Genomic DNA, 14,939 nt, shown 5'->3' with positions numbered 1-14,939 from the left:
GTTGGGGGCAGTGAGGCAGGCAGAGTAGGGGCTGCAGGGGAGGAAGTCAGACAGCTGAGGAGATGAGCTGTGTGCTGGATTCCCACGACACCAGTCGCTGCTGGCACTTGGGGGGACACGGAGGCCTGAACTTTACTTTCTGGTCAGGTTCCACATAGACTGGAGGCCACCTGTGGCTTCAAAAGGACTCCTCTCTGCTCACAGGAGCAGCCGAAGCTCCTCACAGAGGCATGCTTGCTGTCCCTGTACCAGGAAGCAGAAGGGGCAGAGACTGACCTATCTACATGAGAAAAACAGTGCCCCGAGGGGATTCGTGACCCACCTGGGAGACACACAGGGCACAGGAGGGCACGGGAGGGCAGGCGGCTGGTGAGCAACGCAGCTGGGTTTCCCTGGTAGGAAACCCAAACACTGAATTCCCTACTGTGTGACTTCACCAGGAAGTGATATGGTCCCCAGCCCACGATCTTGCAGGCTTGAGATTGTACAAGCTGGCGCCATCCTCTGGGGTCGCTGGAACTGCAGAGTTGGCTAGGGGCCTACAGCTACTGCACTTGGCTTGGGGACCTGGGGACAGAGCGGCCTGCCTCCAGGGCTAACTCCAGGGGAGGGAAGGGCAGCATCAGACCTGCAGAAGTCTCTGCTTCCTCCTGGAGCCCTGGGGAGGAAGGCCCTACAGAAGGCTGCAAGTGCTTTTCTCATGCTTCCAAAGTCTAAGGGCTGGAGCAGGGTATGGAGATTTATGGCACCAGCACCTGCCTGGCAAGCACAGGTCAGGAATTCAGTCCCTCACACCAAAACAAAACTCTGCGAGCTCTTGTTTCCAGAGGCCGCAGGACAGCCCTGGGATGGTGGTGTCCTGGAATCCACTTCTCCTTTCTCTCTACCTCCCCAGGGTACTGCCTCTGGTGGCTTTGGCTCCCCAGCACTTGCTATATGACCATGGTGGGCAGGGGAGGGCACGGCTTGCAGAAGAGCCCTGCAGGCAGCCACATCTGAGGGCAGGCCCTGCTCCCCAGGACCCCGGAGGCTCCTCCTGCCTGACATCCAGCAAGCTGCAGAACTCGCAGGGGGCAGGAGGGTTCGACAGCGGCAGCTGCTCAGGTCAGGCAGAAGCTGACAAGAGGTGGAAGCCATTTGGAGGCTTAGAGGAAGAGGGTTCCTGAACAATTGTCTTTCTTGCCCAGAAGCAAAATAGCAAGCTAGGGTGTGGGGGAGGTCTGGGCTCTGCTGAGGATGAGCACAGGCTCTGGCCTCCAGTATACACCCGCCTGCCTGCTCACGTCACCCACTGTTCTGCCTTCAAAGGGCTCTCACATCAGGCAAAGCTTGCACAGAAAAAGCATTGTCTGTAGTTACAGCCCAGCTAGCTTTGTCTCAGGGTATGCCCTGGAGGCTAGGAAGAGTGAACAGGACGACTAACAAGCTTGCTGAGCGGCCCAAGGGTCTTCACACCTCAGGGGCAGGCTGCACTGGGCGAGCAGCACTGCCTTCTTAAGATACTTACAGACAAGTGTTAGGGAGCTCATCTGGGAAGCTGACAGGGAGAGAGGAGTCTGTGTGCAGGACAGCCCGCTCCTGAATACTGCCACAGCCCGTTACCATCTGCCAGCTGCCAAAGTCTGTGGACAGAGAGGATCCGGGCAGGGGATGGTCCACTGACCTGGGGCAGAGACAGGGAGGGGAGATGATGCAGTCAGTCACAGGCCTGACAGGTGGCCGGGCATGGGGAGCATTTGAAGGCCTGCCACTTAAAGTACAAACAATACTTGCTAAGTAGTCACTGAGAAAGAGGAGACTGTGGGGAAGGCTCTGTCCAGGAGGGTGAATGGTACAGACTTCAAGAAAAGCCTGGTGACAAGAGAGCCAGATCCAGAGCCCGGGACAGGGTGCCTCCAGGCCGACAGTAAGTGGCATCTCCAGAGCCCAAAGAAAGGCGGACTGCTCTGAGATGTACAGATCCCGCATTAAGATCTCACTGGCAAGAACAGCTGCTGGGGACTGTGGAGGTGGTGACCTAGATTGCAGAGGGGATGCGAGTCCTAAGGTCCCCTTCCTCCGCAGCGCCTTCTGGGAGCTGCAGCTTGTATTCAGAAGCATTAGCCCAGCATCAGCCCAGCATCAGCCCAGCAAAGCCCAGCAAAGCCCAGCAAAGCCCAGCAAAGCCCAGCAAAGCCCAGCCACGCCCAGAAGGCAGGGATGAGTCAGGGCGGCAACTTGACAGCTTCCTCAGGCCTCTTCTTGAGGAGGCCTGGGGTGCTGGGAGGAGAGCCGCACTGGCACTGCAGCTGCCACCTCCTCTCCTGTCCTGGGTGGCAACTGGCAGCCAGGGCAGGAGTCAGAGATGTTAGCACCCCTACCTCCAGGCCTCAGGCCCCAGGCATGGAATGTGTCACTTCTGAACTCATGAACAGTGGAAGGGGCTCCTGCAGAGACCTGGACACGGGGCTGAAGCACCAGCTGTGGCAGGGCAGGGAGCCCTTGCTGCCCTGGGTTCACCCAGCTGTGGAGTCACGGGCCCCAGGCTGAGGTGACAGCCCCAGCAGCCCCTGAGCCAGGTTTCCCCTTGAGCAGGTGTCCAAGGGCAGCTGTAGTCAGATGTGTGGCACTAGTGAGCCTTAATCACCTCTTCCAGATGGGAATGGCAGCCAGACAGGCTGAGGGCCTTGCCCGAGGTCCCATGGCTGGAGAAGCCATGTTCATCTGTCCTGAAAGAGCCCCCTACAGATGAGGAAGACACTTTCCATACTCAAGCTCCCAGGAACTAGAGCCCTCCACAACACTCAGCCCTGACACATACATCTTTCCTGCTGTGCTCTGGAGCAGTCTGAGGCACTACAACTGGGAACAGGGTGCGCTCTGCTGCTTAAGGGAAGCCCCAGGCCCCACAAAGCAGAACTTACCAGTTTCTACAGAGAAAGCCTGGCCAGCGCAGGTAGTCTGTGTATCTGAGGGCCCCAGGGAAGGCCTGCCTTCAGCTTCCTCTGGGGTCTGCTAGCCTGCAGCCAGCACCACCTCCTGGAGGCACAGCCACCTCCGAGTCTCTTACCACTCAGCTGCAAAGACAGAGCCACATCCCAGCTCTGGCTGGGGTTGGGTGGGCTGGGGAGACCGTCTCCAACAAGTAGAGGTAAGGACGCTGGCTGGATGCGGTACTCGGAGTGGGACATGGGAGTTTCTTACACCCCAAAGCCACTTCCCAAGCTTGTCTGAAAGGACTGCTGCTCTGAGGAAATCAGGTCTTGGGACCGTTACAGCTGTTCTTTGGGACAGCCACCTCCTTTTCTCTCCTACTGCCCCAGCAGTGGCACCAGGCCACAGGAGCACAGGATTCTCACCTCTGTGGGACTGAAAGCAGCGCTCGGTGAGCAGCCATTTTTGGTAGATCCTGAAATTTTTCAAGAATAAACTCACAGGTTCCAAATGAGTTTTTCTACTTGAGGCTTTTGTCAAAGAACAGTGGCATAGTAATCATGCAGCTTCCAGTTTGAGAGCAAGGGACAGTGGGAAGCAGAGAGGAGCTCTCCTAGCAATCTGGGCTAGCTAGCTGGAGAGGCCCGTCACAGAGGCGAGACCTGCGCCCACACTCTGGAGGGAGGAAGTGCTTCCAGCAGCTAAGACACAGCTTCATGCATCACACAGCGGCTTTAACAGGATCCCAGGACATGGACCCTGCACCCCTTGCAAAGTGCATGCAGAGTGGAGGTGAGCTCCGCCTTCTCTGTTATTTCTGGATGGATGGGGAAGCTTCTGGCTGGGAAGCCCGGAACGCTGGGAAGCCAGGGTGGAGGTCTAGACAGCCACTCTGGATGGGGCTCCCTGAGACTGCCAGGACCTTCCTCCATGGGCCAAGAGGGGAACTCAGGGTGCAGGGTCTTCCAGCCAGGCCTTTCTGGAGGGGGTACAAGCATGCTGAGGTAAGAGGCAGAGGTCTGGGAGGGGTGCTTGTTGTACCCACCTGCCCAGGGATGTGGCCCATGCAGCTGTAGGTGACTGATGCCAGGTTTTCAACTACAGCTACGGTTACTGAATGTCTGTGGATAGGCTGAGCACTTTCTGTGTAAAGTTCTTGCATTTGTTCCATTCAAACCCAAACTAATGGGGAACAGATCATTCCCACTTTAAAAATGTGATTAAAAAAACTGATTTCAGAAGAAAAGGAATTTTTTTCCAAGTTACACAGCTAGGAAAGACAAAGCTATCACTGAAACCAAGTTGACCCCATGTTGGCCAGTAACACATTCATCTTTCTTCTTAATACAAGCTAGGCACCTCAAGGCGTGGCCTCCACCTGGCATAAAGCTTGGATGTTTCCAGCCATGATGACAGAGTGGGTTCTGGGGCTGGGGCAGCAGAGCTCCCTCTGAGAAGGTACACTGAAGACTCTTTCCGGCAGCGTTTGACATACGCTCCCCCTGTTTGACCTAGTCTGAGATGTGCTCTCTGCTACTTGTGTTTGAAATATCTGTCCTAACAAGGCTGCACAAATGGCTTGAGGCACACAACTAGGGAGGGCGTTGGAGTCCCCACTTTCACCTGATTCCACAGAGCAGAAAATGGAAATCCATAATCAAGTGATATGTCAGGAGTCATGAAAGGGACCATGCTTAAATCCTGTAATCCTGTGCTTGGAGGAGGCTCTGTACCACCCACCAAACCTGGCCTTCCCCCTTCAATGCCCACACCCAGGTAACCAGCCTGGGACCTCATCAGCTTAGCCTCAAATGGTGCACACGTGCACATGGCTCTCATGGCAGCCCTCAGAGACGCCTCTGGGTTCCATGCTGTCTCTGCCAGGCCTGTAACTGGGACTTCCAGGCCTGGAACGGTGGCCCTCCTGCACTGCTACAGACACAGCCCACTGCTCATCACAAGCAGGAAGCAGGCAGCACGGGCTGAGAGCAGCTGCCCACGGAAGGGCCACGAAGTTGGTTCAGCTATTTACTCAGGCTGGGGGGGGGGGGTTCCCCTCAGTCAAGCTCCTGCACTCTCCAGGCAGCTCTGCTGCATTCTGGGCTTGAGGGTGGCCCCACTTTTCCCCAAGTCTGACACAGCACGCCAGCAACTGCTGCACCCTAAAGCTGTCTAAATGCAGGGCATACAAGGCCTCCAAGTCAGAGCTGTGCAGGGGTTCAGGTAGGCAAATGAGCTGAGCACCAGTCCTGTCCCTGCAGTACTGTGGCTGACATTTCTGTGGCAGCTAATCCAACTAGAAAGCCACCAGCCTTTCTGCTGAGAAAAGTGATCTGGGATATAGAAAAACCAACACTCTGCACAACTGTAATCTGAGGCAGAGAACTCTCCAAGGTGGAAGCCAGGCTGGGATACCTAGTGAATTCAAGGCCCACCTAGACTACACAGACCCTGTTTCCACAACAATTAAAAATCAAAAACAAACAAAAAACCAATCAAACGAATCAGCACCCCACAGGAACTTCCTCAAGCTGACAACATCTAATCCTAAGTGAAGAAATCCTTGCCGAGCACATCTGGGGGAGTCCCAGTTTGAAGAGGCAGGAATGGAGAATGCAGAGCACATACCCTGCAGGATTCCTCTGGCTCTCAGATAGCTTTACCAAGAGGCTTCCTTCCGCACAGTTCTTCCAGCTGAATTAAAGATCTGATGGGCCAGAATTACCCACCAGATGGAGAAACTAGGGCCAGGGTCCCTCAGGCACTTTAAGATAAAAGAATTTTAATGTAAAGGAAATATACAATTAGAATGCTCCAAATCTGAGTAATATAGCCTTTTAAAATCTCTGGCAAACAGACCTCTAATTCAGAAGGACCCACGGCCTGACTGGCCAGCCTGGCTCTCACAGAATGGCACAGAGCTTTGGAAGCATTGTGGCACAGCCCCTGTTTCAACTTGGCCTTGCCAGCTGCAGGTGCAGTGCTGAGGCCAGGTGGATGCACCCCACCTTCTGTCTCTGAGGGGGGCCTGGAGGCCACCCCAAGTGGGCCACAGAGCCTAAACTACACATGAGACTGAAGGAAACAAACACCATGCCAGCAACAGCACCTTTTGGAAGGAGGGACTGACCAAGAGGGGTGTGGAAAAGGTGACAGAGCTGCTCAGTGGGGGAGCTCCCCACAGCTGGCAGCCAGGAAGGGGCAGGACCTAGACAGAAAAAAAGGAACCTTCTAGTTTTCTCCCAGTTACCCAGCAACACTGCAGAGGCAAAAAAGAGGCAAGAACCCTGAGCAGGAGCTGCAGCCCATGACATCAAGGGTCCCCTGTGCCTCCGCAGCTCGAAGCAACCCCAGGCACAGCACAGCTGGGCGTGCAGATGGGGGAGGCAGCAGGCAGGCGCTGTGACCTTGCATGCAGGATGCGAGTGGGCATGGGACTGTGCACCTGTCTGCCCCACGCTGGGTCTGCTCTGCTACACTCATGAACTTCCTGCAGGGCACGAGCTCCCCGGACCCGTATGAACATGCTCAGTGCCAGCACTTGGTGTTGAGCCGAAAGGGTCCCCTGCAGGGTAGGCGCCTGACCCCCACCTCAGTATGGTCCTGCGTTCCCTCCAGCTGATTCCCCCCACTGCTTCTGCGCAGAGAAGGACAGAGTTGCCAAAGGTCTGCAAAGTTTCCTTTTGGAACAGGCCTATTCCTAAAGAAACTGAGTCTTACAGTCACACAATTATGCAGCAGTGCTGGGCAGGAGTCTGAGACAGATTCTGAGACTCAGGTCCAACCTGCTTTTTTACTCTAACAGTAAGGGTCTCTTAAGTCCTAAAACTGCTTTGTTCTCACCTGAGGGGCTTGATTTTTTTTTTTGGTATTGCGAATCGATCTCAGGACCTTGCACTGGATGGGAAGGCATTGTGCCACCGAGCTATATATCCCCAGCCTCGATGTTCTTAAGCTTTAGAAAACAAAACAACTCACAGGATTCAGTCCTTAGGGGCATAAATGGAAACCCTGACAGTCTCTGGGGAAATGCTTTCCCCAAGTGCCAGACTGACCCTCAGTCTGAACCTCAGCCCCATGCTCAGCTTCACCTTCTCCCAGAAAGCGCACCAGCCCAGCGCTCTGCTCACCTGGAGGTGCCACCCTGTCTGAACCCCAACAACATGTCCAGCCCTGCTCTTATCATCTGCTCCCTCCATGCCTGCCAATGCCAGCATGGAATGTCAGAGCCCAAGAGGCCCAGAGTACAGAGACCCAACTCTCCACCCATACCGGGCAGTACTGGGGGCAGAGACCTGCCAGGAGTGCCATGTAGAGGCAGCTGGACTCCTGTCCACCACCTTGCAATCACTGTACTTCCTAGCTGCTCCCGGGCTTGGCCAGGGCTCCAGGCAGAAATCTCAGACTGCTCCACAATGAGCCCTTGTTTTGTGTCCAAACATCAGCCCATCCTCTAAATGGTCGGCCCGTGAGGTAGTCTATCTCCTCTGGCCTCTGCTGGGGTGCTGCCTAAGACACAAGCTCAAGTGGGAAAGGGAAGCCTGGTGGCCTCCACCACAGGGCCAGGGGGCGCCTCACCTGGGCTTGGGGACCTCCAGGGGACTGCTACCCATCCTGAAGAAGTTGTCAGAATGGTTTGAGGATGAGGAGCTGGATGACTTGGCTTCAATCAGACCCTGGCAAGAAGGCAGGCGGTCCTCCAAGGGCTGTGGCCGGCTCCAGAGCACACTCTGAGGTGAGGACGAGTGACTCTTCCTCCTGTGGAGGAAGAGCAGGGCTGTTGGCAGGGCCAGCTGAGGCATGCCCTGACAGCCTTCTTGTGTCCAGGGCCCAGCTTCATGTCTTCCATCCCAATACTCCCTCAAGTACTGGCAGCAAGAGCTGGGCTCGGTGGACAGAAGTGTTCAGATCACACTGGTCCACCAGCCTGGAACAGCATGCCGGAAAACGCTTAATAAAGGCTTAGTAACTGCCTCCTCTTACCCTCCCTGCAAACACTACCCAAGCGCTGAGCATTCGTCTGGGGTCTGCAGAGGAAGGATCCTTGAGCAAGCTTGCACTTGCTTCCTCTCATCTTGCATTCACCTTTTACTGTCTTCTCCCCCAGACACCCAGGATACAACACAGGGTGCCTGCTCCTCCACAAACCTCCTCTGACATTGGCCTCCCTGCTGCTCCTTGATCCCACAGGGAGCCCCCTACCCTTTCTGCTCCCAGGCTACCCCAGGTAGCACCCTCACCAAAGAGACGGCTGCCTGCCTCTGAGGCCCAGTGAGACAGCAGGGAACAGAGCTTAGCTCCCAGGCCTTCCGTCAGGGTCCCCTTTATTCCTAGGACTCCCTGGGGCTGCAGCCCTGGCCATAGCTGTGGGTGTGTGGTTCAGTCTGTCCCTCACCAAGCTGCTTGAGCCTGTGCACCTCCAGGGACCAGCTCCGAAGCCTCATAGGTGAAGCTCCCTACAGCACCTGGTGAATTCTCCATGACCAGGGAAAAGTCACTGCCAAGGCTGGTGGTGCTGCCACGGTCTCTTCGCCCTGAAAAGAGGCCAGGCCGCTGGTCAGTAAGCTGTCTTTACCCACTACTGTCCCCACCTCCCCTACATCATCTAGCTGGCCAAAGCAGCTTTAGGATCAGCTCTGACAGAATGTACACTCAGAAAGCTGTGCTGAGAAAGGTCATCTGGGGCCCAGGACTCAGCTCAGCATGCAGATGTCTTCCACAGTGAAGCCTGCATCCCGTGCCGGCAGACTCTTCCTCCTGGAAAGAATATTCAGAGCATGGAATTCTAGCTATGGTTGGGGCCTCCTGTCCCTAACCCCAACCATATTGGAAAGCAGCTCAACCTGCTACAACTCAGGGAGCGGTCACCACCCATCTGGTTTTGTCTGCCATGCATGTGCAGATACCCGAGGCCAACATAGCCTACATCCTCATCAGTTGGGCCTCAGAATCCAAATCTGCCCCCGCATATGACAAGACTGGATTGTACTGGAAGGCAAATCAACTGCGAAAAGCCTGCCAGCTCTCATAGGACCTGAAAGCAACGGCCAGCGAAGCCGCCTGGAAGCAGGCCTCTGCTTCCTGGTAGGCTGCCTTCGGTGGTCCCCAAAGGCTGTCTGATCAAGGGCACAGGAGTGGGGGTCCTGCCTGAGCAACACGCGCTCCACTCTTGGGTGCCAGAGATCATTTATCACCTGAGCCTCTCTGCTAGTCGGGACCAGACGAAATCGCCTCTTCACCCAGCAGCCCTCAGCAGGGAAGGGAGCCCAGTGAGGTGGTGAGACCCAAATGCCGGGAGCAGCCCTTCTCGGCGTGCACGATCCAGTGTGACAGCAGCCACTGTTACCAAGCTCTGCTGCTTACCTTTGGGTCTTCAGGGCTGAGAAGTCTTCGGAGGTGATATGCTTCAAAAAATTGAAGCAGAAGAAGAAAATCTGAAGCAGACAAAAGCAGCACAGTGTGAAAAGACGGCATTCTCCCAGTGAGAGGAGCAACGTGGCTGAGACCACGCTGAGACCAGTTCTGGACAAACCCTGCTGCGCAGTGCGGTCCCTGCCCCCACCACGCCCCGCCCCAATTTTCTATCTTTTTTTGGCACTGGGGATCAAACTCATGACCTTACGTTTGCCATGCAGGCACTTAAGCCGCTGAGCTAAACACCCAGTCCCCAAGCTAATTTTCCAGTCCACAAAAGCACGGATGGTGGGGAGGGCTCGTAGGTCCTGGCAGAGGAGTCAGGTGAGGAAACAAGATGTTTCCTTCCTGGAAACTGTAAAAGGTCAATTCAGAGTACTCGAAGCCTCTTCAAATGCAGCACACATTCTCACCTGGCAAAAGGATGAACAGCAGCTTCCCTACCTCTCCTCTAAGAGCCCCGAGAGGGAGGACGGCAGGGAGGGAGGCGAGGGGGGCAGGGAGCGATGACAGGGCAGGAGCACAACGGTGGGCAAAGGGCTCCCACGGGGCACTTCTGAACAGGTCCATGAGCCCTCGGCAGGGGGAGCTGGCCCTGGTCCCTAGCTAGCTATGAGGGTCAAGTCTTAAGAATGGGACGGGCAGCAGGACACTCTACATCCCATGCCTGCAGCAAACCCTGGCCAGGACCCTAGTCCAGGGGCCTCCACACACAGGAGGCTCCAGCCCACTGACCCGGCAGCTGCGGCCAGGACCCCTTGCATGTTCTCCCACAGGGTCCCGTAGAGTTTCCTCAAAGAGCAGAAGGGTACCAATTCAGGCCCTTGTGAAAATGTTGCGTTATGTAAGATGAAAGCTTTCCACCAGACTCCCAAGTCCTCAGGCAGGGATGAGAAGAGAAGCCTGGGTGGCAGCTCTAGGAGGGTAAGAGAAAAGCACACACCCCAAAGACCAAGCCTTCAGCTAAGGACTGGCTTCTGTGGGTAACGGCAAGGCTGCACTGAGTCCCGTCTTTGCCCTGTGTGTCTGAGGCAGCATCTGGGCTCTCCTGGGGGGTGGAGGGAGATGGTGTGCAGGACAGAATGTCCTGAGCCTCTGGCAACATCCTCAGTTGAGAGGCTACAAAGGTTTTCTACCCAGATTTCAATTCCAAAGTCTTTTGTTTCTAAAAGAGCTCCTGAAGGCCTCTGAGGAGCAGGCTTATGAGCTCTGCAACCCTGGCAGATGTGATAAGTGCTCAGAAGAAGGGATTTGGGAGGGAGAAGAGCAGCTGAGAGGGGGAACAAAAGGCAGTGGCTCGAGATAAGACAGATGCCCGGGAAGGACACAGGCTCAGGCCAAAAGAGAAGAGATGCTTTAGGAAGATTTGGTGGGGGTTGAATGTGACAACGCCATGGACGCTCTGTGCTGGGCATCTAGGTCTCTCAGCGAGGCACCAGGAGACTCAAGGTTGAGCACACTGCCCAAGGTCACCCTGGAGATAGGCAGAGCAGCCAGGGACACAGCTTGCCTCAGGTGCCTATGCTGGGAAAACAGCACACCAAGCAGGCAACGATTGCGTGGGCACTGAGCACTCAAAGGGATGATGAGTAGCCTCTGGAGGCAGTCCCACATCACAGTGGGGCACAGAGTGCCCTGCACTGGGCCAAGAAGACAGAGGAACTTCTGTTTCAGCTATGAGGATGAAACTGGCTCCTGCGCTCAGCATGGGAAACAAGGTTGCCAGAGAGGAGGAGGAGAGGATGGCAGGTTGTACAGGGGAACTGTTCACGACGAACGCCTGGCCTGGGGAGCCTGCAGCCCACAATGGCCGCTGAGCCAGGCCACCTTGCCCCGGGGCCTGAGCCAAGGACCTGCCTCACACCATGGAACCACACAGAAGGCCATTCTGTCCCTTGAGCCAGGCCTAGGCTGTGCTCGTAGCCTGTGAGGGGCACTCACCTCCTCTCCTTTGCTGAGCCGATCTACCAACATGTGCCTGAAAAAGGAGGGCAAGAGGGTCAGTGGGGTAGCACCAAGGTATGACGGGGGAACCTGGCCTCAGGACACAATGTGTCCAGCACCAGGGTACTACTAGGGCTGGTCAGCACCTCTGGTCCTTCAGAGGGGGAGCCGCCACTGCTCATGCAGAAACGCACCACAACACTGTCTCACCCCTTGCCCAAAAGCCTTGAAGGCTTACCCGAAGAGGAACCAGTCATAGGCCACAGTCAGGTAGAGGATCTCAGCAGGCTTCAGGGACGTGTGGATGAGCCCATCCTGGAGGACGAGATCAGAAAGCTGTCTTCCCCGACCTGGCCTGCCCTCCATCCCAGGGAGAACACTCTCAGACCCAGCACTGTTGCAGGAACAAGGCGGAGCACAACACTTGCTGTGTGGGTCTCTTACCCCAAATCCTCCCTGCGTTCTGGGGCATCCTAAGTGACCCTGTAGGCATAGCTGGTGGGGCCTTGCCCACACTCACCGCCCACAAGGAAAGGCGCAGCAGGGAGATGAAGAGGGGGGTCCGGTCCCAGCCTGAGATACAGTGCACCAGCAGCCCGCTGTCATCTGCTCCGCCAGCCGAGACAGGAGCCCAAAGGAGAATCAGACGGCCAATTGAGAGAGAGCCACCCCGGCCTGGCTAACCTTGTCTCCTCTTCTTAGGGCCTCCCCAAGGTGCTTTCCAGCACAGTCCCAAGAGGCCAGAGCATCCTTTCCTCTGGCCGCAGCTCTAGCGGGCCTTTCAGGAAGTGGTCCAGCCTGGACAGTCCCTGCCCAACCTTTCTTGGGAGGGCATCATAAGTATTTTGGGGTGGGGCACATTTTTCCCCTCTTGGGGAGGTGGGATAGTTCTTCACTGCATGGGGCTGTTGGGACTCCATGCTATTTGGTATCCTGGGCTAATACCTTCAATGCTCTGGACACGATTTCCAGGAGCCCCTGCAGGTGCAGGACAGCCCGTGGGACTTCAACCCACGCCATTTTGCCCATAGGACAGCACCTGCGCCACACTGGGCAATAAGCACATGCCAGGGTCACTGTCCCTGGTGGCACTGGACAACAGGACAAGTCTACAATGGCTACTGGCCGCGAGACTACTGAGACACTGGTTTAAGACATGGGTGATCTTCATAGTAGATGTCTGGTTCTGCTCATGGTCCTTCTTGGTTCTGTGGGTCTGATCATTCTGCTTGTTCAAGTGAGGAACAAAACCCTCACTTTGTTCACAACAAAGTGCTCACCACTTGGGAATCAGAGCTGGCCAACCCTAGGGATAGCAAGCAAAAGGCACCTGTGCCTTGGTTGTGTGTAGCCAGGGGCCGCCTGGCCGGAACCTGGCAGCTCAGACCCCCTTCTTCTGGAGCAGAGCCCCACCCTAACACACAGTGCCCAGTGACAAGGTGTGCAGCTCGAATGCTGGCTGACTGCCTGGCAGCCCTAAGCAGGAGCCAGAAGGTAACTGTTGCTACCTCGTCTCCAGAGCTGGGAGGACACAGAGGAAGGCTTCAGTGCACTACCCTGGCCCAGCCTGAGTGATCTGAGGGACTACCGCAGCTCCTCTCCACTGACAGAGGTAATGCAATGCCAGCAGATCCCAGTGGGGGCGACACAGGCTGGGAGCACCTGCAGGGATGTGGTGCAGGTACCCAGAGACTCACCATCGCTGTTAACTATGGAAAGCAGCAGTTTCAGGTAGTTCTGTGTTTGTTGCACCAGGTCCCAACTCTGTTAGATAAGAGAGAGAGAAAAGATCTAGGAATAGATCCTGAGGCTTGAAATATTTTTAAAAATAAAACACTGGTGGGGTGTGCAGCTCTGCGGGAGAGCACATGGTTATCATGTATGAACTCCTGAGTTCAATTCCCAGTACCACAAAAAATATCAGTGCTATTCCTGGCACCAAAGCTTTTGATCTTGGCCCAGAGGTCTCAAGCCCCAGATAATCTAATATATTCATTCTCCGGCTGAGAGCTGCTGTTGTCTCTCCCGGTGCCCCTTGCTCAGTGGGTGCCCCTAGCCCAACATGTGAGTCGGGAAGAGGTCTGCAGGCCAGGACTCAGTCCCAGCCCCAGCCCCCCACTAGGGAATGGAGACGATGGCACTTCAGAGGCCCAGTGCGGTTAAGGACTCGATAAAGTGAACAAAGAGCCTGATACCTGTAGCAGTGCCTGCTGGTGATCAATCATCCCTTCACCAGTCACCAAGCCCAGAAACCAATGAAGATGTTGGCTTTTGCAAACGTTTCATTCGCTTTCTACTGCTGCTCACTACATACTGTCGTTTGATGAATAATAAATGCCATTTGCTGAGCAGACAAAATTTATAACAGGAAGCCCATGAGGTAGAAGATGGGAAATAAGCAAAAGCAAAAAAAGTGGAGCCTCAGGCCTGGTCCAGGCAGGAAGTCTAGATGAGAGGCTCTGAGTCCGCCCACTCCAAATCCGGGATTCCACAGTGGGGCCTGACCCAGTTCTATGGAGCCCTCTTCCCGTGCTGGGGACAGCCTCTGTTCTCTTAGGACGTGACTGCCTAGCCGAGTCTGGAGCTGTGCGGGGTGGGGTTGGGGTGGGGCGACACTAGCCGAGGCACCTGTAATTGCAATGGTTTCCCTGGAAATGTAACAGAAGCTCAAGGCCCTGACCCCCCAGGCCCCAGGAGAGCGCCGACCTACTTTCAGCAGCTCCCACGATGCTGCAGCAGGCTGCGCTAATGAAGTCACTGCCTGTCCCGGCAGAAGGGTCCCTCACCTCATCTAGCCCAGCTTGTCAGATGGCACACTGCCAGAGATGCATTCTCTAGGGAGCAGGAGCTGGAGCAGCTGAGTGTGCTGGGGAGACCAAAGCAGCTGGGCGGGGGCAGAGGCCAAGGCCTGGAGCTTTGTGCGTGCCAACTACTCTGGTGGCTCCAAAGGTGCCAATGGTCTGGGCAGGTTGTATGCCTGACTGAGCAAGGAGCCAGACTAGGGAGAGAGGCTCGAGGCCGAGTAAAGGACCTGCTGCACTGAAGGAGATTCTGCTCTAATGGCAGAGTAAGAAACGTGCCCGAGAGGACTGTTGCATGGGCTTAGGGCTTGAAGCACACTCAGCATGGACACACCTTGAGAGGCTGTATACACCATGAATGCTTTGGGGAGCAGAGCCAATGAACACCTCATTGCTACCTGTTCCTGTCTGGAGTACCTGTTTTGGCTGGTCTTCCAAAGGCCCAGCTCTGATCTTTTTGCTAGGCTGTCTGCTGGTCAAAATCTGCCATGTAGGCAACAGAGGCTATTTGGTGTCTCTGTCTCTCTACGGCTCAGGGACCAGGTGGTGCTGAATGTCTCTTACTGCTGGCTATGGTCAGGGTCAGCCTGGGGACAGCAAAGCCCAGGGTGGCTTAGAGCAAAGACACAAGGGTCCGGGACTCCTTTGTTACTAGAGAGCAGCACGATGCATAACCCCAACTGCTCACATTACACAGTCATCCCTCCTCCCCCTCAGCTGACAGCGAACTGTATGGGTACTGTGGGCTTGGAACCGGGGGACACCAAGGTGTCAAACAGCCATACAGGGTCAGAGGAGGGACGACAGAGCCATACCTATGTGCACTGACTACTGTGGAGGGCTTCGCAGGGGTGGTAGCACGGGGGA

General features: G+C 55.7%; 1 protein-coding gene across 4 annotated transcripts in view; it reads right to left on the bottom strand.

Moving 5' to 3' along the window:
• The window catches only part of Mtmr14 (myotubularin related protein 14), a 45,126-nt gene that overhangs the window by 1,785 nt on the left and 28,402 nt on the right, over positions 1–14,939 (bottom strand). For 2 of the 4 annotated variants that reach the window (XM_005001102.3, XM_063225216.1), the window contains 8 exons: positions 12,969–13,035; positions 11,792–11,877; positions 11,510–11,586; positions 11,269–11,305; positions 9,277–9,347; positions 8,612–8,670; positions 8,309–8,447; positions 7,492–7,671 (listed from right to left, as the gene is read on the bottom strand). In XM_005001102.3, coding sequence (XP_005001159.1) covers positions 7,492–7,671; positions 8,309–8,447; positions 8,612–8,670; positions 9,277–9,347; positions 11,269–11,305; positions 11,510–11,586; positions 11,792–11,877; positions 12,969–13,035 — 716 coding nt within the window. Of the gene's footprint in view, positions 1–59; positions 244–1,507; positions 1,664–7,491; positions 7,672–8,308; positions 8,448–8,611; positions 8,671–9,276; positions 9,348–11,268; positions 11,306–11,509; positions 11,587–11,791; positions 11,878–12,968; positions 13,036–14,939 lie in introns of those variants that run through there. The other 2 variants (XM_013146328.3, XM_003464133.4) reach the window with 2 other exon arrangements.

This window comes from Cavia porcellus, unplaced genomic scaffold (assembly GCF_034190915.1).
Source record: "Cavia porcellus strain 051 isolate PalLab524CR breed Dunkin Hartley unplaced genomic scaffold, mCavPor4.1 scaffold_15, whole genome shotgun sequence".
NCBI lineage: Eukaryota > Metazoa > Chordata > Mammalia > Rodentia > Caviidae > Cavia > Cavia porcellus.
The sequence above is the reverse complement of the archived record's forward strand: the minus strand, read 5'-3'. Positions and strand labels throughout refer to the sequence as shown.